Here is a 25,811-nt window from a genome sequence, read left to right on the forward strand (position 1 = left end):
AAACACACACAGCCTCCCCCCAAACACAGCCCAACCCCCCCCAACCCCAAACACAGCCCAACCAACCCCAAATAGCCCACCCCCAAACACACCCCAACCCCAAACAAACACAGCCCAACCCCCCCCCAAACACAGCCCACCCCCAAACACACACAGCCCCAAACACAGCCCAACCCCCCCCCAAATACAGCCCAGCCCCAAACACACACAGCCCACCCCAACCCAACCAACCCCAAACACAGCCCCCCCACCCAACACAGCCCACCCCCAAACAAACACAGCCCACCCCCAAACACAGCCCAACCCCCCCCCAAACACAGCCCAACCAACCCCAAACACAGCCCCCCCCCAAACAAACACAGCCCCCCCCCCAAACACAGCCCAACCCCAAACAAACACAGCCCCCCCCCCAAACGCAGCCCAACCCCAACCTGGGGAAGGCTGCAGCGTCCCCCCCCCCCCCTCCGTCCCCCCCCCCCCCCCGGAGAGGAGGAGAGGATGTAAGCAAACAGCAGTGGCACTCATCTGGTGGGCACTCATCCCATATCCCATATCTCATACCCCATATCCCACATCCGATATTTCATATCCCACATCCCACATCTCATACCCCACATCTCATACCCCATATCCCACATCCCGTTATTTCATATCCCATATCCCACATCCCATCTTTCATACCTCATATCCTATATCCCACATCCCATATTTCATATCCCATATCCCACATCCCGTATTTCATACCCCACATCCCACATCTCATCTCATATCCCATGTTCTATATCCCATATCCCAACATCTCATAGCCCAAGCCCTATATCCCGCGTCCCACATCCCATATCTCCTATCTCATATCCCATGTCCCGTATCTCAGATCCCAATATCTCAGCCCACACCCCATGCCCCATATCCCATATCGTACCCCAATATCTCATAGCCCAAGCCCTATATTCCACACTCCACATCCTGCATCCCATATCCCCTACCTCATAGCCCACGTCCCATAGCCCGTATCTCATATCCTATACTCCATGTCCCGTACCTCACATCCCATATCCTATACCCCACACCCCATATCTCGCATCCCACATCCTATATCTTGTGTCCCATATCCCACATCTCATATCCTATACCCCATATCCCATACCCCATATCTCATATCCCACATCCCATACCCTACATCTCATATCCTATACCCCATATCTCATATCCCTCATCCCATATCCTATGTCCCATATCCCACATCCCATATCCTATACCCCACATCCCATACCCTATACCCCACATCCCATACCCTATACCCCACATCCCATACCCTATACCCCACATCTCATACCCTATACCCCCCACCCCCCACCCCATATCCCACCACTGCAGCAGCGCCACACGCAGAGGGCGAAACGCAGCACAGACCAACAGACGGAGCCCCACTGCAGCGCAGAGCTGCCCCCAAACCCCCCCAAAACCCCCTGAACCCCCCCAAACCCTCTCAACCCCCCCCAAACCCCCTTCAGCCCCCCCCAAACCCCCTCAACCCCCCCCAAACTCCCCCCAACCCCCTCAGCCCCCCCAAATCCCCCCAAACCACCCTCAGCCCCCCCAAAGCCCCCCCAAACCCCCCTCAGCCCCCCCAAAGCCCCCCCAAACCCCCTTCAGCCCCCCCCAAACCCCCTCAACCCCCCCCAACCCCTCCCAAACCCCCTCAGCTCCCCCCAAACCCCCTCCAACCCCACCCAAACCCCCTCAGCCCCCCCCAAACCCCCTCAACCCCCCCAAACTCCCCCCAACCCCCTCAGCCCCCCCAAATCCCCCCAAACCACCCTCAGCCCCCCCAAAGCCCCCCTCAACCCCCCTCAGCCCCCCCCAAACCCCCCTCAACCCCCCTCAGCCCCCCCAAACCCCCCCAATCCCTCCCAAACCCCCTCAGCCCCCCTCCAAACCCCCCCCAAACCACCCTCAGCCCCCCCAAAGCCCCCCCAAACCCCCCTCAGCCCCCCCAAACCCCCTTCAGCCCCCCCCAAACCCCCTCAACCCCCCCAACCCCTCCCAAACCCCCTCAGCTCCCCCCAAACCCCCTCCAACCCCACCCAAACCCCCTCAGCCCCCCCCAAACCCCCCTCAACCCCACCCAAACCCCCTCAGCCCCCCCAAACCCCCCTCAACCCCCCTCAGCCCCCCCAAACCCCCCCAATCCCTCCCAAACCCCCTCAGCCCCCCTCCAAACCCCCCCCCAACCCCCCCTCAGCCCCCCCAAACGCCCCACAGCCCCCCCAAACCCCCTCCAAAGTCCCCTCAACACCCCCAAACCCCCTCAGCCCCCCCCCTCAACCCCCCCTCAGCCCCCCCCCTGAACCCCCCCAAACCCCCCTCAGCCCCCCCCTGAACCCCCCAAACCCCCCCCAAACCCCCCTCAGCCCCCCCAACCACCTCTAAACCCCCCTCAACCCCCCCCAAACCCCAAACCCCAACCCCCCCTCAGCCCCCCCCAAACACAGCCCAACCCCCCCCAAACCCCCTCAACCCCCCTCAGCCCCCCCCAAACACAGCCCAACCCCCCCCAACCCCCTCTAAACCCCCCTCAGCCCCCCCCAAAGCCCCCTCAACCCCCTCCAACCCCACCCAAACCCCCTCAGCCCCCACAAACCCCCTCAGCCCCCCCCAAACGCCCCCCAACCCCCCTCAATCCCCCCAAAACCCCCCAACCCCCCCCCAAACGCCCCTCAACCCCCCCCCCACCTCAACCCCCCCCCACCTGACGATGACCCCCGGGCGCAGATCGAAGTTCTTCTTGACGATGTCCAGCAGTTCCCTTTCGCTCTTCTGCGACGTTCCGTAATGGAAGATGGAGATGGACAGCGGGTGGGACACACCGATGGCGTAGGAAACCTGGAAACATTGAGGGGGGGGGGGGGGGTCAAAAAGGGGTACGGGGTGGGGTTATGTATGGGGGGGGGACACAACACCCACCTGCACCAACACCCGGCGGCACAGCCCGGCTTTGATGAGCGATTTGGCCACCCAACGCGCGGCGTAGGCGGCGGAGCGGTCCACTTTGGTGTAATCCTTCCCAGAAAAGGCCCCCCCGCCGTGCGCCCCCCAACCCCCGTAGGTGTCCACGATGATCTTCCGGCCCGTCAGACCCGCGTCGCCCTGCAGGGGGGGGGGGGGGGCACCGTCAGAGCCGCCGCGGTGCTGTGCGGGGGTGGGGGGGGTGGGATGGGGGGTGGGATGGAGATGGGGGGTGGAGATGGGGGGTGGAGATGGGGGGGGGAGGGGATGGAGATGGGGGGTGGGGGGGGATGGAGATGGGGGTGGGGGGGTGGAGATGGGGTGGGTTGGGGGGCTGGAGATGGGGTTTTGGGGGGATGGCAGGGGATGGAGATGGGGGGTGGGGGGGGATGGAGATGGGGGGATGGAGATGGGGGGGATGGAAATGGGGGGGGGGATGGAGGTGGGGGGGGGATGGAGGTGGGGGGGGGATGGAGGTGGGGGGGGATGGAGATGGGGGGGGATGGAGATGGGGGGGGGGATGGAGGTGGGGGGGGATGGAGGTGGGGGGGGATGGAGATGGGGGGTGGGGGGGGGATGGGGGTGGGGGGGATGGAGGTGGGGGGGGATGGAGATGGGGGGGGGGATGGAGGTGGGGGGGGATGGAGATGGGGGGTGGGGGGGGGATGGGGGTGGGGGGGGGATGGAGGTGGGGGGTGGGGGGGGGATGGGGTGGGATGGAGATGGGGGGTGGGGGGGGATGGAGATGGGGGGATGGAGATGGGGGGAGGGGGGGAGTGGAGATGGGGGGGATGGAGATGGGGGGTGGGGGGGGGATGGAGATGGGGGGAGGGATGGAGATGGGGGTTGGGGCAGATGGGGGATGGGATGGAGATGGGGGGTGGGGGGGTGGAGATGGGGGTGGGGGGGATGGAGATGGGGGTTGGGGGGGATTGAGATGGGGGTGGGGGGGTGGAGATGGGGGTTGGGGGGGATTGAGATGGGGGGGGATGGGGGATGGGATGGAGATTGGGGGACGGGATGGAGATGGGGGGTGGGGGGGTGGAGATGGGGGGTGGGATGGGGGATGGAGATGGGGGGGGATGGAGATGGGGGGTATAGAGATGGGGGGTATAGAGATGGGGGGAGGGGGGGGGATGGAGATGGGGGGGGATGGGGTGGGGGGGGATGGAGATGGGGGTGGGGGGGATGGGGGTGGGAGGTGGGATGGAGATGGGGGGCAGGGGGGGATGGAAATGGGGGGTGGGATGGAGATGGGGGGTGGAGATGGGGGGTGGGGGGGGATGGAGACAGGGGTGGGGGGGATGGAGACGGGGGGGGATGGAAATGGGGGGGGATGGAGATGGGGGGTGGGGGGAATGGGGGGTGGGATGGAGATGGGGGGTGGGGGGGGGGTGGAGATGGGGGGTGGGGGGGGATGGAGATGGGGGGGGATGGAGATGGAGATGGGGGGGTGGAGATGGGGGGTGGGGGGGTGGAGATGGGGGGGATGGAGGTGGGTGGTGGGGGGGGTGGAGATGGTGGGGATGGAGGTGGGGGGGGATGGAGATGGAGGGTGGGATGGAGATGGAGGGTGGGGGGGTGGAGATGGGGGGTGGGGGGTGATGGGGGCGGGAAGGAGATGGGGGTGGGGGGGGTGGAGATGGGGGGTGGGATGGAGATGGGGTGGGGGGGGTGATGGGGGTGGGAAGGAGATGGGGGGTGGGATGGAGATGGGGTGGGGGGGGTGGAGATGGGGGGGGATGGAGATGGGGGGGGGATGGAGATGGGGGGGGATGGAGATGGGGGGGAATGGAGATGGGGGGTGGGGGGGGGTGAAGATGGGGGGGATGGAGGTGGGGGGGGATGGAGATGGGGGGTGGGAGGGGGGATGGAGGTGGGAGGGGGATGGAGGTGGAGATGAAGATGGGGGGTGGGATGGAGATTGGGGGTGGGGGGCGACGCCGTACCTGGGGGCCCCCGATGACGAAGCGGCCGCTGGGCTGCAGGTGGTAGATGGTGTCCTCGTCCAGGTACTTGGGGGGCACCACGGCTTTGATCACTTTCTCCTTCAGGGCGTCGCGCATCTCATCCAGGCACACCTCCTCGTCGTGCTGCACCGAGATGACGATGGTGTGCACGCGGATGGGGATGACGGCGCCGCGGTCCTGCATGTACTGCACCGTCACCTGAAGGGGGGGCGATGCGGTCAGACGGGGGGCGGCGCCGAGGGGGAGGGCGGGGGGCGACCAGAGTGACAACGAGGGACAATGAGGGACACAACGCGGGCACCGGGGGACACAAAAGGGCACCGAGGGACCCAAAGGGATCCAGTAATGTCACCAAGGGACCCAACTGGAACACCAAGGGACCCAACAGGGACTCAGCAGTGTCACCGAGGGACCCAAAAGGACACCGAGGGACCCAAAAGGACACCGAGGGACCCAACGGGGACTCAGCAGTGTCACCGAGGATGACAATGTCACCAAGGGACCCAACAGGGGCACCGAGGGACCCAACAGGGGCACTGAGGGACCCAACGGGGACTCAGCAGTGTCACCAAGGGACCCAATGGGGACACCAAGGGACCCAAAAGGACACCGAGGGACCCAAAAGGACACCGAGGGACCCAACAGGGACTCAGCAGTGTCACCGAGGATGACAATGTCACCAAGGGACCCAACGGGGACACTGAGAGGACATGAAAGGACACCAAGGGACCCAACAGGGGCACCGAGGGACCCAAAGGGATCCAGTAATGTCACCAATGGACCCAACAGGGACACCGAGGGACCCAAAAGGACACCGAGGGACCCAACAGGGACTCAGCAGTGTCACCGAGGGACCCAAAAGGACACCGAGGGGACCAAAAGGGACACTGAGGGACCCAAAAGGGACACTGAGGGACCCAACGGGGACTCAGCAGTGTCACCAAGGATGACAATGTCACCAAGGGACCCAACAGGGGCACCGAGGGACCCAACGGGGGCACTGAGGGACCCAAAAGGACACCGAGGGACCCAACAGGGACTCAGCAGTGGCACCGAGGGACCCAATGGGGACTCAGCAGTGTCACCGAGGATGACAATGTCACCAAGGGACCCAACGGGGACACCGAGAGGACACGAAAGGACACCAAGGGACCCAACAGGGGCACCAAGGGACCCAAAGGGATCCAGTAATGTCACCAATGGACCCAACAGGGGCACTGAGGGACCCAACGGGGAGTCAGCAGTGTCACCAAGGATGACAATGTCACCAAGGGACCCTACAGTGACACTGAGGGACTCAAAGGGATCCAATAATGTCACCAAGGGACCCAATGGGGACACTGAGGGACCCAATGGGATTCAGTAATGTCACCAAGGGACCCAACAGGGACTCAGCAGTGTCACCAAGGATGACAGTGTCACCAAGGGACCCAACAGTGACACTGAAGGACCCAAAAGGGACACCAAGGGACCCCAAAGACCCAACAATGTCACCAAGAGACCCAACAGGGACAGTGAGGGACCCCAAGGGACCCAGCAGTGTCACCAAGGACGACAATGTCACCAAGGGACCCAACAGTGGCAACAAGGGACCCAACAGGGACACCAAGGGACCCAAAGGGACCCAGCACTGTCACTGAGGACCCAACAGGGACTCAGCAATGTCACCAAGGACAACAATGTCACCATAGGAGCTAACAGTGCCACAGAGGAACCCAACAGTGGCAGTGAAGGACTCACAATGTCACTGAGAGAGCCAGCAGTGACACCAGGAGACCCACAGTGTCACTAAGGGACCCAACAGTGACACTGAGAGACCCAAGAGTGACACTGAGGGACCCAATGGGGCCACCGAGGGACCCACAGCATCACCGAGGGACCCAACGGGGCCACTGAGGGACCCAATGGTGCCACTGAGGGACTCACAGTGCCATTGAGGGCCCCAGCAGTGTCACCAAAGGACCCACAGCATCACCAAGGGACCCAACAGTGCCACTGAGGGACCCAATGGGGCCACTTAAGGACCCAACAGTGCCACCAAAGGACCCACAGCATCACTGAGGGACCCACAGTGCCACCGAAGGACCCAACAGTGCCACTGAGGGACCCAATGGGGCCGCCAAAGGACCCAACAGTGCCACCAAAGGACGCAACGGTGCCACCAAAGGATCCACAGCATCACCGAGGGTCCCAACGGGGCCACCAAAGGACCCACAGCATCACCGAGGGACCCACAGTGCCACCGAAGGACCCAACAGTGCCACTGAGGGACCCACAGCATCACCAAGGGACCCAACAATGCCACCGAGGGACCCAATGGGGCCACCAAAGGACCCATAGCATCACCGAGGGACCCAACGGTGCCACTGAGGGACCCAATGGGGCCACCAAAGGACCCACAGCATCACCGAGGGACCCAACAGTACCACTGAGAGACCCAACAGTGCCACTGAGGGACCCACAGCCTCACCGAGGGTCCCAATAGGGCCACCAAAGGACCCAACAGTGCCACCAAAGGACCCAACGGTGCCACCGAGGGACCCAACGGTGCCACCGAGGGACCCACAGCATCACCGAGGGACCCACAGTGCCACCAAAGGACTCAACAGTGCCACCAAAGGACCCAACGGTGCCACCGAGGGACCCAACAATGCCACCGAGGGACCCAACAATGCCACCGAGGGACCCAATGGGGCCACCAAAGGACCCACAGCATCACCAAGGGACCCACAGTGCCACTGAAGGACCCAACAGTGCCACTGAGGGACCCAATGGGGCCACCAAAGGACCCAACGGTGCCACCGAGGGACCCACAGCATCACCAAGGGACCCAACGGGGCCACTGAGGGACCCAATGGGGCCACCAAAGGACCCACAGCATCACCGAGGGACCCAATAGAGCCAGTGAGGGACCCAACAGTGCCACCGAGGGACCCAATGGGGCCACCAAAGGACCCACAGCATCACCGAGGGACCCAACGGTGCCACCGAGGGACCCAATGGGGCCACCAAAGGACCCACAGCATCACCGAGGGACCCAACGGTGCCACCGAGGGACCCAACGAACGCCACCGAGGGACTCACAGTGCCATTGAGGGCCCCAGCAGTGTCACCAAAGGACCCACAGCATCACCGAGGGACCCAATAGAGCCAGTGAGGGACCCAACAGTGCCACTGAGGGACCCACAGCATCGCTAAGGGACCCAACGGTGCCACTGAGGGACCCAATGGGGCCACCAAAGGACCCACAGCATCACCGAGGGACCCAACAGAGCCAGTGAGGGACCCAATGGTGCCACTGAGGGACTCACAGTGCCACTGAGGGCCCCAGCAGTGTCACCAAAGGACCCACAGCATCGCTAAGGGACCCAACGGTGCCACTGAGGGACCCAACGGGGCCACCAAAGGACCCACAGCATCACCGAGGGACCCAACGGTGCCACCGAGGGACCCAACGAACGCCACCGAGGGACTCACAGTGCCATTGAGGGCCCCAGCAGTGTCACCAAAGGACCCAGAGCGTCACCAACGGAGCCAACCTGTGTCTTGGAGTCGGGGCGCAGCCAGGGCAGGGTGCCGTTGCGGCGCAGCTCGGCCAGCTTGGCGTTCAGTTTGTGCGCCAGCACGATGGTGAGCGGCATGCACTCCTCCGTCTCATCCGTGGCGTAACCAAACATCAACCCCTGCAACGGGAAGGCGGGCAGTTCCAGAGCTCGGAGTCGTCGCCGTCGCCGTCGCCGCCGTCGCCACCGCGGCACCAAACCCACCTGATCGCCGGCGCCGATGTCCTCCTCGCTGCGGTCCAAATGCACCCCCTGAGCAATGTCCGGGGACTGCTGCTCCAGGGCCACCAACACGTTGCAGGTCTTGTAGTCAAAGCCTTGGGGGGGGGGGGGGGGTCAGGAGGGGAGGGGGGGGGTCAGTGGGATGCTCGAAGTGGGGGTGCGGGGGGGGTCTGTGCTGCTTAAAGGGTCGATTTGGGGGGTGGGGGGTCAGTGTGGTGCTCGAAGTGGGGCTGGGGGGGGAAGGGGGGGGCTGTGATGCTCGAAGGGTTGATTTGGGGGCGGGGGGGGTCAGTGTGGTGCTCGAAGTGGGGGTGTGGGGCTCAGTGTGCTGCTCTAAGGGGAGATTTGGGGGGTGGGGGGGGTCGGTGTGGTGCTCAAAGTGGGGCTGGGGGGGGGAGGGGGGGCTGTGATGCTCTAAGGGGTGATTTGGGGGTGGGGGGGTCAGTGTGGTGCTCGAAGTGGGGGTGGGGGGCTCAGTGTGCTGCTCTAAGGGGTGATTTGGGGGGTGGGGGGGTCTGTGATGCTCGAAGGGTCGATTTGGGGGGTGGTGGGTTCAGTGTGCTGCTCCAAGTGGGGGTGAGGGGGGTCTGTGCTGCTCAAAGTGCTGATTTGGGGGGTCAGTGTGGTGCTCAGAGTGGGGGTGGGGGGGTCTGTGCTGCTCGAAGGGTTGATTGGGGGGGGGGTCAGTGTGCTGCTCTAAGGGGTGATTTGGGGGGTGGGGGGGCTCAGAGTGCTGCTCAAAGAACTGATTTGGGGGTGGGGGGGTCAGTGTGGTGCTCGAAGTGGGGGTGCGGGGGGGGGAGGGGGGGGCTGTGATGCTCGAAGGGTTGATTAGGGGGGTGGGGGGGGTCAGTGTGCTGCTCAAAGAGCTGATTTGGGGGGTGGGGGGGGTCAGTGTGCTGCTCAAAGTGGGGGTGGGGGGGTCTGTGCTGCTCGAAGGACTGATTTGGGGGGTGGGGGGGTCAGTGTGGTTCTCAAAGGGTTGAATTGAGGGGTGGGGGGGGGGGTCAAAGTGCTGCTCAAAGGAGGGATGGGGGGGGTCATTATGCTGCACAAAGGTCTGATGGGGGGGGTTCAGTGTGCTGCTTAAAGGGGGGGGGGGTAAGGGGGGGCAGCGCTACTCAAAGGGTTGATGGGGAGGGGGGGGATCAGTGGGCTATTCAAAGGGATGATTTGGGGGGGGGTGGGGGTGGGTCAGTGGGCTGTCCAAAGTTGGGGTGGGGGGGGGTCCGTGCTGCATATAGAGCTGATTTAGGGGGGGGGTGGGGAGGGGGATCAGTGGGCTGTCCATAGTGGGGGGTGGGGGTGAGTATGCTGCATATAGAGCTGACTTGGGGGGAAGGAGGGGGGATCAGTGGGCTGTCCAAAGTGGGGGGGGGGGGGTCTGTGCTGTAAAAAGAGCTGATTTGGGGTGTGGGGGGGAATCAGTGGGCTGTCCAAAGTGGGGGTGGGGGATCTGTGCTGCACATAGAGCTGATTTGAAGCAAAGGGGGGGGGGGGGGTCAGTGGGCTGTCCAAAGTGGGGGTGGGTCTGTGCTGCACATAGAGCTGATTTGGGGGGGGGATCAGTGGGCTGTTCAAAGTGGGGGTGGGGGGGGGGTCTGTGCTGCTCAGAGGGCTGATTTGGGGGAGGGGGGGAATCAGTGGGCTGTCCAAAGTGGGGGTGGGGGGGGGTGAGTATGCTGCATATAGAGCTGATTTGGGGGGAAGGGGGGGGGATCAGTGGGCTGTCCAAAGTGGGGGTAGGGGGGTGAACATGCTGCATATAGAGCTGATTTGGGGCGGGGGGGGGGGGGGGGGATCAGTGGGCTGTCCATAGTGGGGGTAGGGGGGTGAGTATGCTGCATATAGAGCTGATTTGGGGGGGATCAGTGGGCTGTCCAAAGTGGGGGTAGGGGGGTGAGTATGCTGCATATGGAGCTGATCTGGGGGGAAGGAGGGGGGATCAGTGGGCTGTCCAAAGGGGGGGGGGTGGGGGGGGGTCTGTGCTGCTCAGAGGGCTAATTTGGGGGGGGCGGGGGGGGGGTTTCTGTCCCCCCCTCTGTGCACCTTTGGAGGAGTCGTCGTAGCCGATGTGCCGGATGGTGTCCCGCACCACCTTCTGGTAATCCACAGCAGCCCGGGAGGTGATTTCACCCGCCAGGAGAATCATCCCCGTCTTTGCAACCGTTTCTGCAAGGGGGGGTGGGGGGGGGAAGGGAAGGAAAGGGGGGGGTTTGAGCTCCACGCTGGGGGGCTTTGAGCTCCATGTTGGGGGCTTTGAGCTCCACGTTGGGGGCTTTGAGCTCCATGTTGGGGGCTTTGAGCTCCATGTTGGGGGGCTTTGAGCTCCATGTTGGGGGCTTTGAGCTCCACGTTGGGGGCTTTGAGCTCCATGTTGGGGGCTTTGAGCTCCATGTTGGGGGGCTTTGAGCTCCATGTTGGGGGCTTTGAGCTCCATGTTGGGGGGGTTTGAGCTCCATGTTGGGGGGCTTTGAGCTCCATGTTGGGGGCTTTGAGCTCCACGTTGGGGGGCTTTGAGCTCCACGTTGGGGGGCTTTGAGCTCCACGTTGGGGGGCTTTGAGCTCCATGTTGGGGGGCTTTGAGCTCCACGTTGGGGGCTTTGAGCTCCACGCTGGGGGGCTTTGAGCTCCATGTTGGGGGCTTTGAGCTCCATGCTGGGGGGCTTTGAGCTCCATGCTGGGGGGGTTTGAGCTCCACGTTGGGGGGGTTTGAGCTCCATGTTGGGGGCTTTGAGCTCCATGTTGGGGGGCTTTGAGCTCCATGTTGGGGGGGTTTGAGCTCCATGCTGGGGGGGTTTGAGCTCCATGTTGGGGGCTTTGAGCTCCATGCTGGGGGGCTTTGAGCTCCATGTTGGGGGCTTTGAGCTCCACGTTGGGGGGCTTTGAGCTCCACGCTGGGGGGGTTTGAGCTCCATGCTGGGGGGCTTTGAGCTCCATGTTGGGGGGGTTTGAGCTCCACGCTGGGGGGGTTTGAGCTCCATGTTGGGGGCTTTGAGCTCCATGTTGGGGGGCTTTGAGCTCCATGTTGGGGGCTTTGAGCTCCACGTTGGGGGCTTTGAGCTCCATGTTGGGGGCTTTGAGCTCCATGTTGGGGGGCTTTGAGCTCCATGTTGGGGGCTTTGAGCTCCATGTTGGGGGGGTTTGAGCTCCATGTTGGGGGGCTTTGAGCTCCATGTTGGGGGCTTTGAGCTCCACGTTGGGGGGCTTTGAGCTCCACGCTGGGGGGCTTTGAGCTCCACGTTGGGGGCTTTGAGCTCCACGCTGGGGGGCTTTGAGCTCCATGTTGGGGGCTTTGAGCTCCATGCTGGGGGGCTTTGAGCTCCATGCTGGGGGGGTTTGAGCTCCACGTTGGGGGGGTTTGAGCTCCATGTTGGGGGCTTTGAGCTCCATGTTGGGGGGCTTTGAGCTCCATGTTGGGGGGGTTTGAGCTCCATGCTGGGGGGGTTTGAGCTCCATGTTGGGGGCTTTGAGCTCCATGCTGGGGGGCTTTGAGCTCCATGTTGGGGGCTTTGAGCTCCACGTTGGGGGGCTTTGAGCTCCACGCTGGGGGGGTTTGAGCTCCATGCTGGGGGGCTTTGAGCTCCATGTTGGGGGGGTTTGAGCTCCATGTTGGGGGGCTTTGAGCTCCATGTTGGGGGCTTTGAGCTCCACGTTGGGGGCTTTGAGCTCCATGTTGGGGGCTTTGAGCTCCATGTTGGGGGGCTTTGAGCTCCATGTTGGGGGCTTTGAGCTCCACGTTGGGGGCTTTGAGCTCCATGTTGGGGGCTTTGAGCTCCATGTTGGGGGGCTTTGAGCTCCATGTTGGGGGCTTTGAGCTCCATGTTGGGGGGGTTTGAGCTCCATGTTGGGGGGCTTTGAGCTCCATGTTGGGGGCTTTGAGCTCCACGTTGGGGGGCTTTGAGCTCCACGCTGGGGGGCTTTGAGCTCCACGTTGGGGGCTTTGAGCTCCACGCTGGGGGGCTTTGAGCTCCATGTTGGGGGCTTTGAGCTCCATGCTGGGGGGCTTTGAGCTCCATGCTGGGGGGGTTTGAGCTCCACGTTGGGGGGGTTTGAGCTCCATGTTGGGGGCTTTGAGCTCCATGTTGGGGGGCTTTGAGCTCCATGTTGGGGGGGTTTGAGCTCCATGCTGGGGGGGTTTGAGCTCCATGTTGGGGGCTTTGAGCTCCATGCTGGGGGGCTTTGAGCTCCATGTTGGGGGCTTTGAGCTCCACGTTGGGGGGCTTTGAGCTCCACGCTGGGGGGGTTTGAGCTCCATGCTGGGGGGCTTTGAGCTCCATGTTGGGGGGGTTTGAGCTCCATGTTGGGGGGCTTTGAGCTCCATGTTGGGGGCTTTGAGCTCCACGTTGGGGGCTTTGAGCTCCATGTTGGGGGCTTTGAGCTCCATGTTGGGGGGCTTTGAGCTCCATGTTGGGGGCTTTGAGCTCCACGTTGGGGGCTTTGAGCTCCATGTTGGGGGCTTTGAGCTCCATGTTGGGGGGCTTTGAGCTCCATGTTGGGGGCTTTGAGCTCCATGTTGGGGGGGTTTGAGCTCCATGTTGGGGGGCTTTGAGCTCCATGTTGGGGGCTTTGAGCTCCACGTTGGGGGGCTTTGAGCTCCACGCTGGGGGGCTTTGAGCTCCACGTTGGGGGCTTTGAGCTCCACGCTGGGGGGCTTTGAGCTCCATGTTGGGGGCTTTGAGCTCCATGCTGGGGGGCTTTGAGCTCCATGCTGGGGGGGTTTGAGCTCCACGTTGGGGGGGTTTGAGCTCCATGTTGGGGGCTTTGAGCTCCATGTTGGGGGGCTTTGAGCTCCATGTTGGGGGGGTTTGAGCTCCATGCTGGGGGGGTTTGAGCTCCATGTTGGGGGCTTTGAGCTCCATGCTGGGGGGCTTTGAGCTCCATGTTGGGGGCTTTGAGCTCCACGTTGGGGGGCTTTGAGCTCCACGCTGGGGGGGTTTGAGCTCCATGCTGGGGGGCTTTGAGCTCCATGTTGGGGGGGTTTGAGCTCCACGCTGGGGGGGTTTGAGCTCCATGTTGGGGGCTTTGAGCTCCATGTTGGGGGGCTTTGAGCTCCATGTTGGGGGCTTTGAGCTCCACGTTGGGGGCTTTGAGCTCCATGTTGGGGGCTTTGAGCTCCATGTTGGGGGGCTTTGAGCTCCATGTTGGGGGCTTTGAGCTCCATGTTGGGGGGGTTTGAGCTCCATGTTGGGGGGCTTTGAGCTCCATGTTGGGGGCTTTGAGCTCCACGTTGGGGGGCTTTGAGCTCCACGCTGGGGGGCTTTGAGCTCCACGTTGGGGGCTTTGAGCTCCACGCTGGGGGGCTTTGAGCTCCATGTTGGGGGCTTTGAGCTCCATGCTGGGGGGCTTTGAGCTCCATGCTGGGGGGGTTTGAGCTCCACGTTGGGGGGGTTTGAGCTCCATGTTGGGGGCTTTGAGCTCCATGTTGGGGGGCTTTGAGCTCCATGTTGGGGGGGTTTGAGCTCCATGCTGGGGGGGTTTGAGCTCCATGTTGGGGGCTTTGAGCTCCATGCTGGGGGGCTTTGAGCTCCATGTTGGGGGCTTTGAGCTCCACGTTGGGGGGCTTTGAGCTCCACGCTGGGGGGGTTTGAGCTCCATGTTGGGGGCTTTGAGCTCCACGTTGGGGGCTTTGAGCTCCACGTTGGGGGGGTTTGAGCTCCATGTTGGGGGCTTTGAGCTCCATGCTGGGGGGCTTTGAGCTCCATGTTGGGGGCTTTGAGCTCCACGCTGGGGGGCTTTGAGCTCCACGTTGGGGGCTTTGAGCTCCACGTTGGGGGCTTTGAGCTCCACGTTGGGGGCTTTGAGCTCCACGTTGGGGGCTTTGAGCTCCATGTTGGGGGGCTTTGAGCTCCATGTTGGGGGCTTTGAGCTCCATGTTGGGGGCTTTGAGCTCCGTGCTGGGGGGGTTTGAGCTCCATGCTGGGGGGGTTTGAGCTCCATGTTGGGGGCTTTGAGCTCCACGTTGGGGGGCTTTGAGCTCCACGTTGGGGGCTTTGAGCTCCATGTTGGGGGCTTTGAGCTCCATGTTGGGGGCTTTGAGCTCCACGTTGGGGGGCTTTGAGCTCCACGTTGGGGGCTTTGAGCTCCACGTTGGGGGCTTTGAGCTCCATGTTGGGGGCTTTGAGCTCCACGTTGGGGGGCTTTGAGCTCCATGTTGGGGGCTTTGAGCTCCATGTTGGGGGCTTTGAGCTCCGTGCTGGGGGGGTTTGAGCTCCATGCTGGGGGGGTTTGAGCTCCATGTTGGGGGCTTTGAGCTCCATGCTGGGGGGCTTTGAGCTCCATGTTGGGGGCTTTGAGCTCCACGTTGGGGGGCTTTGAGCTCCACGCTGGGGGGGTTTGAGCTCCATGCTGGGGGGCTTTGAGCTCCATGTTGGGGGGGTTTGAGCTCCACGCTGGGGGGGTTTGAGCTCCATGTTGGGGGCTTTGAGCTCCATGTTGGGGGGGTTTGAGCTCCATGTTGGGGGCTTTGAGCTCCACGCTGGGGGCTTTGAGCTCCATGTTGGGGGGCTTTGAGCTCCACGCTGGGGGGCTTTGAGCTCCATGCTGGGGGCTTTGAGCTCCATGTTGGGGGCTTTGAGCTCCATGCTGGGGGGCTTTGAGCTCCATGTTGGGGGCTTTGAGCTCCATGTTGGGGGCTTTGAGCTCCATGTTGGGGGGCTTTGAGCTCCATGTTGGGGGCTTTGAGCTCCATGTTGGGGGGCTTTGAGCTCCATGTTGGGGGCTTTGAGCTCCATGCTGGGGGGGTTTGAGCTCCATGCTGGGGGGGTTTGAGCTCCATGTTGGGGGGGTTTGAGCTCCACGTTGGGGGGCTTTGAGCTCCATGTTGGGGGCTTTGAGCTCCACGTTGGGGGCTTTGAGCTCCACGTTGGGGGGGTTTGAGCTCCATGTTGGGGGCTTTGAGCTCCATGCTGGGGGGCTTTGAGCTCCATGTTGGGGGCTTTGAGCTCCACGCTGGGGGGCTTTGAGCTCCACGTTGGGGGCTTTGAGCTCCACGTTGGGGGCTTTGAGCTCCACGTTGGGGGCTTTGAGCTCCATGTTGGGGGCTTTGAGCTCCATGTTGGGGGCTTTGAGCTCCGTGCTGGGGGGGTTTGAGCTCCATGCTGGGGGGGTTTGAGCTCCATGTTGGGGGCTTTGAGCTCCATGTTGGGGGCTTTGAGCTCCACGCAGAGCCCCACGCAGAGCTCCCACTCACCGCAGGCCACTTTGGCGTCGGGGTCCTGGCGCAGGTGGGCGTCCAGCACAGCATCGCTGATCTGATCGCAGATCTTATCTGTGTCGGGGGGGGGGGGGGGGGGGGCAGAGCGGGGGGATGTGAGCGCGGCTCTGTTTTCTGTACTGCGAGGGGTCAGAGCTGTCGTTCCCCCCCCAACCCCCCCCAACACACACAGCCGTCCTTGGTGGCGACCTTTGGGAGCGGAGCAGAGCCGGATGGGGGGGGGGGCGGTGGGGTCGGACCTTCGCCCCGTGCTCAGAAGTGCCCCCCACGGTCAGAAGCGCCCCCCGCTGCGGGAGCGGCGTCGGTGCGTGGGGGGGGAGGGGCGGGTGGAGGCGGTGCCGCCCCCAAATCCCCGCGCGGGGACGGAGATGCGGGAGGGCCGAAGGGGGGGGGGGGGGGGCGCGGGGGATCCCCGCAGCGCGGTGACAGCGGGAGCTGCGTGGGAAGGGCGGGGGCGGGGGGGGCTCTGCCGCCTCCCGGGATCCGCTCCGTCACGCCGCTGAGTCACGGCCGCCCCGCATCCCGCCCCGATCCCCGCAATGTCACGGCGCTGCGTGGCGCGCTCCCCCCCCCCCCCCCCCCCGCGCCCTCCCCACGCGGTCACCACGTGCACTGCGGGGCCCGCAATGCGGCGCGCGCGCCACGTGACGTCACGGCCCCCCCCCCCCCCCTCCAATTCCGCGCGCACGACGGCCCCCGCGGGAACCCGGAGCGCGCGACCACCCCGCACCCCACCCCGCCCCTCCCCCGCCCCGAGGAGGCCGCGCCTGCGCAATGCCCGCCCGCCCGGGCGCGCACCTGGGTGCCCTTCGCCCACGGACTCGGACGTGAAGAGGAACGTTCCCTCCTCGATGAACACCTCGTGGAAGCCGTTCAGCTGCCCGTTCATGGCGGAGGGGCGGCGGGCGGAGCGGAGCGGAGCGCGGAGAGCGGCGACGCGCGGCGGGGAAGCGGCGAACTAAGAGCGGCGCCCGCCGCCTCACCCCTATTTATAGCCTCGTCGCCCCGCCCACCCGCGGCTCCCGACCAATGGCGTGCGCCGAGCGCGCAGCGAAGGAACCACGCGCGGAGGGCGGGGGGGGGCGGGTTACGTAACGCCCGGCGCTCCCCGCGCCGCCGCCGCTTCTCCGTCGCCGCGAGGAGCGCCGGGCGGGCGGAGCGGAGTGGAACGGCGCGGGGCCGCCTCGCCGAGCCCCGTTTCTGCGGCGGGACGGACGGGCAGCGGCGATCCGCCGGGAGCTCCTCCCCCCCGCCCGCATGGAGCGGCCCGGCGGACGGAGGCGCGCGGCGACGGGAGGCGCATGCGCAGAGAGGAGAGCGGGCCGCGCAGGCGCGGTGCGGCCACGGCGGGCAGAGCGGACGGCCCCTCCCCGGGCCGCCATCTTGGGGCCGCGCGCCGCCGCCATTGTGCGGTTCGGGGCCGGCGCCGTCGCACGGAGCGCGGGGTCCGCGGGGCCGCCGCCTCCCGGCCGGGCTGTGCGGGCCGCGCGGGGCCGAGGCGGTGCGCCGGCAGCGCCGAGCGGTGCTTCGGGCCTCGCCCGGCGCCTCTCGCCGCCATCTTGTGCCGGCAGCGCCGCTGCGAGCGGGCCGAGATGCGGGGGCCGCCTCTCCGCTCCGAGCCCGGGCAGCGCCGGCTCCGCAGCCGCAGCACGGACACGTGGGGGCGTGCGGGCACCGCGCGGCCCTCCCGTTGCACGCGGACGGACGGACGGACCGACCGCCGGACAGACCGACGCCGCCCGGCGCGCCGCCCCGCGGGGCCGGGAGGGCGTGGCTACGGCTTCGGGACCGCCCCTCTATTTGCATAGTGGGCGTGGCCAAGACGGCGATTTGCATCCGGGGCGGGAGAGGCGCGGGGTTGGGGGGTTCCTCCCGTTGGGTGGGGGGGGGGGGGGGCGGAGCAAACAGCGCTGCGCCCCTCGGGGGTCGCTCAGCACCACGCGGCAGGCAGCAGGTTTTGTAAAAAATGGTTTATCCGTTCCATTTTGGTATAAAACACACGGGAGAAACCTCAGCCAATCAGCGCGGCCGCCGCCGCCCCACGGCGGGGGAACGCAAAAGCCATAGAAACGTTTCCTCCCTCCGCGGAGCGGAGCGGCGCCGCGCAGCCCGGCCGCGTTGGGCCGCGTTGGGCCGCCGACGGGCGCCGGGTGGGACCCCCCGTCCTCTACGCGGTTTTCTGCTGGCCCTTCTTCCCGATCAGAGACTTGTGGATGTGGGGGATGACGCCTACGGGAGAGAACAGCACCGGGACACGCTCAGAGCACAGCCAGGCAGAGCCGCGCTGCTGGGGGACAATGCGGGACCCCGTGGGTGCCATTGGGGGACAATGGGGGACCCCGTGGTGCAACTGGGGGACAATGGGGGACCCCATGGGTGCAACTGGGGGACAACGGGGGACCCTATGCGTGCCATTGGGTGCCACTGTGTACCATTGGGTGACCCCATGGGTGCCAATGGGAGACCCCTTAGGTGCAACTGGGTGCCAATGGGGGACCCTATGGGTGCCATTGGGTGCCACTGTGTACCATTGGGTGACCCCATGGGTGCCAATGGGGGCCAATGGGGGACCCCATGGGTGCAACTGGGGGACCCCATGGGTGCAAATGGGGGCCAATGGAGGACCCTATGGGTGCCAATAGGGGCCATTGGGGGACCCCATGGGTGCAACTGGAGGCCAATGGGGGACCCTGTGGGTGCAACTGGGGGACCCCATGGGTGCAACTGAGGGACAATGGGGGACCCCATTGGTGCAACGGGGAACCCCATGGGTGCAACTGGGGGCCAATGGGGGACCCCATGGGTGCCATTGGGGGCCATTGGGGGACCCCATGGGTGCAACCGGGGGCCAATGGGGGACCCCATGGGTGCCATTGGGTGCCACTGTGTACCATTGGGTGACCCCTTGGGTGCAACTGGGTGCCAATGGGGGACCCTATGGGTGCCACTGTGTACCACTGGGTGACCCCATGGGTGCCAATGGGGGACCCCACAGGTGCCACTGGGTGCAACTGGGTGCCATTGGGGGACCCCATGGGTGCAAATGGGGGCCAATGGGGGACCCCATGGGTGCAAATGGGGGACCCCTTGGGTGCAACTGGGTGCCAATGGGGGACCCCATGGGTGCAACTGGGTGCCAATGGGGGACCCTATGGGTGCCACTGTGTACCATTGGGTGACCCCTTGGTTGCAACTGGGTGCCAGTGGTGGACCCCATGGGTGCCATTGGGTGCCACTGTGTACCACTGGGTGACCCCATGGGCGCCATTGGGTGACCCCATGGGTGCAACTGGGTGCCAATGGAGGACCCTATGGGTGCCACTGTATGCCACTGGGTGACTCCATGGGTGCAACTGGGTGCCAATGGGAGACCCTATGGGTGCTATTGGGTGCCACTGTGTACCATTGGGTGACCCCATGGGTGCCAATGGGGGACCCCACAGGTGCCACTGGGTGCCATCAGGTGACCCTATGGGTGCCTTTGGGTGCCACTGTATGCCACTGAGTGACCCCATGGGTGCAACTGGGTGCCAATGGGAGACCCTATGGGTGCCATTGGGGGATCCCATGGGTGTCACTGGGTGCCATCGGGTGCCACTATGTGACCCCATGGGTACAACTGGGTGCCAATGAGGGGACCCTATGGGTGCTATTGGGTGCCACTGGGTGACCCCATGGGTACCACTGGGTGCCACTGTGTACCATTGGGTGACCTTATGGGTGCCCCTATGGGTGTGACTGTATGCCCGTGGGTGACCCCATGGGTGCCACTGGGTGCCAATGGGGGACCCTATGGGTGTCACTGTATGCCATTGGGTGACCCCATGGGTGCCATTGGGTGCAACTGTATGCCACTGGGTGACCCCACAGGTGCCACTGGTTGCCATCAGGTGACCCTATGGGTGCCATTGGATGCCACTATATGCCACTGGGTGACCCCATGGGTACAACTGGGTGCCAATGGGGGGACCCTATGGGTGCCACTGGGTGCCCCTGTGTGTGCCACTGTATGTCACTGGGTGATCCCATGGGTACCACTGGGTGCCAACGGGGGACCTTATGGGTGCCATTTTGTACCACTGAATGACCCTATGAGTGCCACTGGGTTCCCCTATGGGTGCCCCTGTATGCCATTGGGTGACCCCATGGGTGCCACTGTATGCCACTGGATGACCCTATGTGTGCCAGTGGGTGACCCTATGGGTGCCATTAGTACCATTGGGTGCCCCTATGGGTGCCAACGTGTGATCCTATGGGTGCCACTGTGGGCCACTGTGTGCCCCTATGGGTGCCAGTAGGTACCGCTGGGTGCTCCTATGGGTGCCAGTGGGTGCCATTAGGTACTGCTGGGTGCCCCTATGGGTGCCAGTGGGTGCCAGTAGGTACCACTGTGCTCCTATGGGTGTGCTCCTATGGGTGTGCTCCTATGGGTGTGCTCCTATGGGTGCCATTAGGTACCACTGTGTGCCCCTATGGGTGCCAGTGGGTGCCATTAGGTACCGCTGGGTGCTCCTATGGGTGCCAATGGGTGCCCCTATGGGTGCCAGTGGGTGCCATTAGGTACTGCTGAGTGCCCCTGTGGGTGCCATAAAGTACTGCTGGGTGCCCCTGTGGGTGCCACTGTGTGCCCCTATGGGTGCCATTAGGTAATGCTGGGTGCCCCTATGGGTGCCAATGGGTGCCCCTATGGGTGCCAGAGGGTAATGCTGTGTGCCCCTATGGGTGCCAGTGGGTGCCATTAGGTACCGCTGGGTACTCCTATGGGTGCCAGTGGGTGCCATTAGGTACCGCTGTGTGCTCCTATGGGTGCCACTGTGTGCCTCTATGGGTGCCAGTGGGTGCCATTAGGTACTGCTGGGTGCTCCTATGGGTGCCAGTGGGTGCCATTAGGTAATGCTGTGTGCCCCTATGGGTGCCACTGTGTGCCCCTATGGGTGCCACTGTGTGCCCCTATGGGTGCCATAAAGTACTGCTGGGTGCCCCTGTGGGTGCCACTGTCTGCCCCTATGGGTGCCATTAGGTAATGCTGGGTGCTCCTATGGGTGCCACTGTGTGCCTCTATGGGTGCCAGTGGGTGCCCCTGTGGGTGCCATAAAGTACTGCTGGGTGCCCCTGTGGGTGCCACTGTGTGCCCCTATGGGTGCCATTAGGTAATGCTGGGTGCCCCTATGGGTGCCAATGGGTGCCCCTATGGGTGCCAGAGGGTAATGCTGTGTGCCCCTATGGATGCCAGTGGGTGCCATTAGGTACCGCTGGGTGCTCCTATGGGTGCCACTGTGTGCCTCTATGGGTGCCATTAGGTACTGCTGGGTGCTTCTATGGGTGCCAGTGGGTGCCCCTATGGATGCCAGTGGGTGCCATTAGGTACCGCTGGGTGCTCCTATGGGTACCACTGTGTGCCCCTATGGGTGCCAGTGGGTGCCATTAGGTACTGCTGGGTGCCCCTATGGGTGCCAGTGGGTGCCCCTATGGGTGCCAGTGGGTGCCCCTATGGGTGCTCCTATGGGTGCCACTGTGTGCCTCTATGGGTGCCAGTGGGTGCCACTGGGTGCCATTAGGTACTGCTGGGTGCCCCTGTGGGTGCCACTGTGTGCCCCTATGGGTGCCATTAGGTAATGCTGGGTGCCCCTATGGGTGCCAGTGGGTGCCATAAGGTACCGCTGGGTGCTCCTATGGGTGCCACTGTGTGCCTATGGGTGCCAGTGGGTGCCATTAGGTACTGCTGGGTGCTCCTATGGGTGCCACTGTGTGCCTCTATGGGTGCCAGTGGGTGCCATTAGGTAATGCTGGGTGCTCCTATGGGTGCCACTGTGTGCCCCTATGGGTGCCAGTGGGTGCCATTAGGTACTGCTGGGTGCCCCTGTGGGTGCCATAAAGTACTGCTGGGTGCCCCTGTGGGTGCCATTAGGTAATGCTGGGTGCCCCTGTGGGTGCCATTAGGTAATGCTGGGTGCCCCTGTGGGTGCCATAAAGTACTGCTGGGTGCCCCTGTGGGTGCCATAAAGTACTGCTGGGTGCCCCTGTGGGTGCCAGTGGGTGCCATAAGGTACCGCTGGGTGCTCCTATGGGTGCCAGTGGGTGCCATAAGGTACCGCTGGGTGCTCCTATGGATGCCAGTGGGTGCCATAAGGTACCGCTGGGTGCTCCTATGGATGCCAGTGGGTGCCATAAGGTACCGCTGGGTGCTCCTATGGGTGCCAGTGGGTGCCATTAGGTACCGCTGGGTGCCCCTATGGGTGCCAGTGGGTGCCATTAGGTACCGCTGGGTGCCCCTATGGGTGCCACCTACCTCCCCCCGCTATGGTGGCTTTGATGAGGGAATCCAACTCTTCGTCGCCGCGGATCGCCAGCTGCAAATGGCGGGGAGTGATGCGCTTCACCTTCAGGTCCTTGGAGGCGTTGCCTGCCAACTCCAGGACCTGCGGGGGATGGGGGCACAGCGTGGGGCCTCACGTTGGTAAAGCTGCGCTCAGCTGAGCTGCTGCCCCATAGCAGAGCCCCAAAGTGCTGCGTCACAGCATTACCCCATAATGTCATCCCAAAGCAATGCCCCATAGCACCATCCCATAGTGCTGCCCCGTAGTGGAACCCCAAAGCACTGCCCCATAGCGCTGTGTCACAGCATCACCCTGCAGCGTCACGCCAAAGCACGGCCCCATAGCACCATCCCACAGCACTGCCCCATAGCAGAACCCCAAAGCACTGCCCCATAGCACCATCCCAGTCACCCCATAGTGCTGCCCCATAGCGTCACCTCAAAGCATTGTCCCATAATGTTACTCCATAGCATCATCCCATGTTCCCCATACTGTCACCCCATAGCACTGCCCCACAGTGCTGCCCAAAAGCATTGCCCCATAGCCACCATTTAGTGCTACCCCATAGCACTGCCCTGTGCCATTACCCCATAGTGTCACCCCACAGCACTGCCCTGTATCACAGCCCCATAGAATCACACCACACTGTCGCCCCATAGCATCACCCCATAGCGCTGCCCTGTAGTGTGACTGCAAAACTGTGCCCCATAGCGTCACCCCAGAACTGTGCCCCACAGCGTCATCTTACGGTGTCACCCCATACTGCCTCCCCATAGTGCCAGACCAAAACACTGCCCCAAAGTGTCACCCCATAGCAGAACCCCAAAGCACTGCCTCATAGCTCTGCCCCACAGCATCACCCCATAGCAGAACCCCAAAGCACTGCCCCATAGCACCATCTCATAGTGGAACCCCAAAGCACTACCCCATAGCATCACCCTATAGCAGAACCCCAAAGCACTGCTGCATAGCATCATCCCAGTGGAACCCCAAAGCACTGCCTCATAGCTCTGCCCCACAGCATCACCCCACAGCAGAACCCCAAAGCACTGCCCCATAGCACCATCCCATAGTGCTGCCCCATAGCATCCAGGCTCACAGCATTCCAGCAACACTTCAGAGACCCTCAGCTGTGCTGCCGAGGTGAGCGGGCAGCAGCACAGCCCAGCCGTCCCACACAGCCCACGGCTGGGATGTATCTGACAGCCCTCCCCTCCCCTTGCAAAGCAGCATTTCCCCCTCCATTATCACCCAGATCCGAGGCCCGGCACCCACCTCAGCAGTGAGATACTCGAGGATGGCAGCGCTGTACACGGCGGCGGTGGCCCCGACCCGCCCATGGCTCGTGGTGCGCGTCTTCAGGTGCCGATGGATGCGGCCCACGGGGAACTGCAACGGAGAGGCAGATGAGCGGGCGGGCAGCGGCTCACAGCCTCACGTCGGGAGCATCCGGCCCTGCCCTGCCCTGCAGGCACAGCCAGAGGGTGAGCGGCGACCGGAGGACAACGCACAGCAGCGCAACTTCACCTTGGAATGGGGGAAAAAGGCGTCGCGGGGCACTGTGTCAGCAGCGGGAGCGGTGCTTACAGCAATTAGCGTGGTACAGATGGGGAGCACTGCGGCCGCCGCTCGTTACCTGCAATCCGGCTCTCTGCGAGCGAGACACCGCCTTCGCCTTGGCCTTCCCGCTGTCCTTCCCAGCCTTCCCACCTGCCTGCGGGAGGGAGAGTGCCGTGAGCGCAGCCACGCAGCTCCGTGCCGTGCTTTGGCCGCAGGAAGGCTCAGACACGCGCCGGGCCCTCCCTCTGTTCTCCTCTTGGTTCCAAATGTAGGTGGGACGCAGCTGGGAGCCGAGCGCAGCCAGCACAGGGGGCTGAGCACAACCAGCCCTGCGAGGTGAAGGACGTGGAGCTCTTGGAGTGGGTCCAGAGGAGGGCCACTAAGATGGTCAGAGGGCTGCAGCACCTCTCCTGTGAGGAAAGGTGGAGGGAACCGGGCTTCTTTAGCTTGGAGAAGAGAAGGCTGCGGGGAGACCTCGTTGCGGCCTTTCAGTACTTGAAGGGAGCGTATAAACAGGAGGAGCAATGGCTGTTTACGGGGGTGGACGGTGATAGGATGAGGGGGAATGGTTTTAAAATGAGATAGGGGAGGTTTAGGTTGGATGTTAGGAGGAAGTTTTTCAACCAGAGGGTGGTGACGCACTGAACAGGTTGCCCAAGGAGGCTGTGGATGCCCCATCCCTGGAGGCATTCAAGGCCAGGCTGGACGTGGCTCTGGGCAGCCTGGGCTGCTGGTTGGCGACCCTGCACACAGCAGGGGGTTGGAACTGGATGAGCATCGTGGTCCTTTCCAACCCAGGCCGTTCTATGATGCTATGAGCACAGCCAACACGTGCTGTCATGAAAGGGGTCCATACAAAACCCTAACTGAGCACATTAACCCCTAAAATACAGCGCTGCCTCCCCATGGGGAAGGCATCGCTGCACAAAACCCACATCCCTGCACAGCACCCTTTAGGAACAGCACAGCCCAAACGCCGAATAAAACCCCCACCAGCAAAGCTGCAATGGGAAAGCATTCAGCTCGGGAGCGGCGCAGCACAGCATGGAGCTGACAGCCCATACAGGAGCGGCGCTTTGGGGGCTGGTGTTTAAATGGGGCTTCTTTAGAGACTCCATAGGGACGGCAGTGTGGGATGTGGAAGTGTGAGAGCGGTGGAAAGCATTGGGAAGTGCCATATTCGGGACTGCCCTCCTGGCACAGGGCAGGAGCACACGACAGGGGCACGGGGCAGGGATACACGGCACGAATACAGGGAAAGGGCACAGGGAATGCAGGGCAGGGGCACGGGAAGGAGCACAGGGCAGGACCTGCAGCCCCCCCAGGCAGCCCCAAACAGCGGGTCGGGGCCTTTCGGCCGCTCTGCCATTCCCCGCTGAGGGCTGCAGCCGTTCCCCCTCCCTGGAAGCACTCAGGCCGGGTGGGGCGCCGAGCGCTGCTCTGCCGGGCGGTATCCCCGCCTATAGCAGAGGGTTGGGATGAGACGCTCCTAAAGGCCCCTGCCAACCCCGCCGTTCTGTGGCGGCTCTGCCCGCCGTTCCCCAGCAGTGACGTTTCTCCTCTCTCTCCCTCAGGCCTTCCCGCCCACAGAGAGCGCAACGCTCCCACGGTTTGGGCCCCGCTCCCTTCAGCCCCCAGCGCCGCTCCTCGCTCCCCCTCAGACCGTCTCCTCACCCCCCGGCCCCGCTCCTCACCATGGTGCCGCCGCCGCCCGAGCCCCGGTCCCCGAATCCGCCGCTCGAACCGCCTCAGGAGCCGCCAGACAATACCCGCCCGAGCGCGAGGAGGGAGCCCGGCCTGCCGCGGCGACCCCGAGCCAATCGGAGCGCCCCGTACTGATTTGAACGCCCCGCTGCCGCCAATCGCCGCGCCGCTTGTTGGCCGCCGCGCTGGCCCCGCCCCGCGGCCCGTTTAACGGCTGTTTTTCCTTTGCACACGGCACGCAGAGGCTGAA

At 63.8% G+C, this 25,811-nt stretch overlaps 2 protein-coding genes across 3 annotated transcripts in view; both read right to left on the bottom strand.

Annotated features, from left to right (window-relative positions):
- MAT2L2 (methionine adenosyltransferase 2 like 2) overlaps positions 1–16,940 on the bottom strand; it is a 42,874-nt gene extending 25,934 nt beyond the window's left edge. The window contains exons 1-8 of the mRNA XM_025142858.3: positions 16,779–16,940; positions 15,957–16,034; positions 10,814–10,936; positions 8,747–8,859; positions 8,519–8,662; positions 4,959–5,177; positions 2,968–3,150; positions 2,737–2,886 (exon numbers count right to left, since the gene is read on the bottom strand). Coding sequence (XP_024998626.2) covers positions 2,737–2,886; positions 2,968–3,150; positions 4,959–5,177; positions 8,519–8,662; positions 8,747–8,859; positions 10,814–10,936; positions 15,957–16,034; positions 16,779–16,869 — 1,101 coding nt within the window. The 5' untranslated portion in view covers positions 16,870–16,940. The remainder of the gene's footprint in view (positions 1–2,736; positions 2,887–2,967; positions 3,151–4,958; positions 5,178–8,518; positions 8,663–8,746; positions 8,860–10,813; positions 10,937–15,956; positions 16,035–16,778) is intronic.
- A 995-nt stretch (positions 16,941–17,935) lies between these two features.
- On the bottom strand, positions 17,936–25,679 carry H2AZ2 (H2A.Z variant histone 2). Of its 2 annotated transcripts, NM_001396608.1 has the most exons (5): positions 25,552–25,679; positions 23,934–24,011; positions 23,573–23,686; positions 22,270–22,399; positions 17,938–18,209 (listed from the first exon to the last, which is right to left on the bottom strand). In NM_001396608.1, the coding sequence occupies exons 1-5, from the start codon at positions 25,552–25,554 to the stop codon at positions 18,148–18,150; spliced, it is 387 nt and encodes a 128-aa protein (NP_001383537.1). In that variant the 5' UTR covers positions 25,555–25,679; the 3' UTR covers positions 17,938–18,147. The 2 variants fall into 2 exon arrangements, with proteins under 2 accessions (XP_015128746.1, NP_001383537.1); XM_015273260.4 differs by lacking the exon at positions 23,934–24,011 and having other exon boundaries at positions 17,936–18,209; positions 25,552–25,670.
- Positions 25,680–25,811: the final 132 nt, after the last annotated feature.

This window comes from Gallus gallus, chromosome 22 (genome assembly GCF_016699485.2).
Source record: "Gallus gallus isolate bGalGal1 chromosome 22, bGalGal1.mat.broiler.GRCg7b, whole genome shotgun sequence".
NCBI lineage: Eukaryota > Metazoa > Chordata > Aves > Galliformes > Phasianidae > Gallus > Gallus gallus.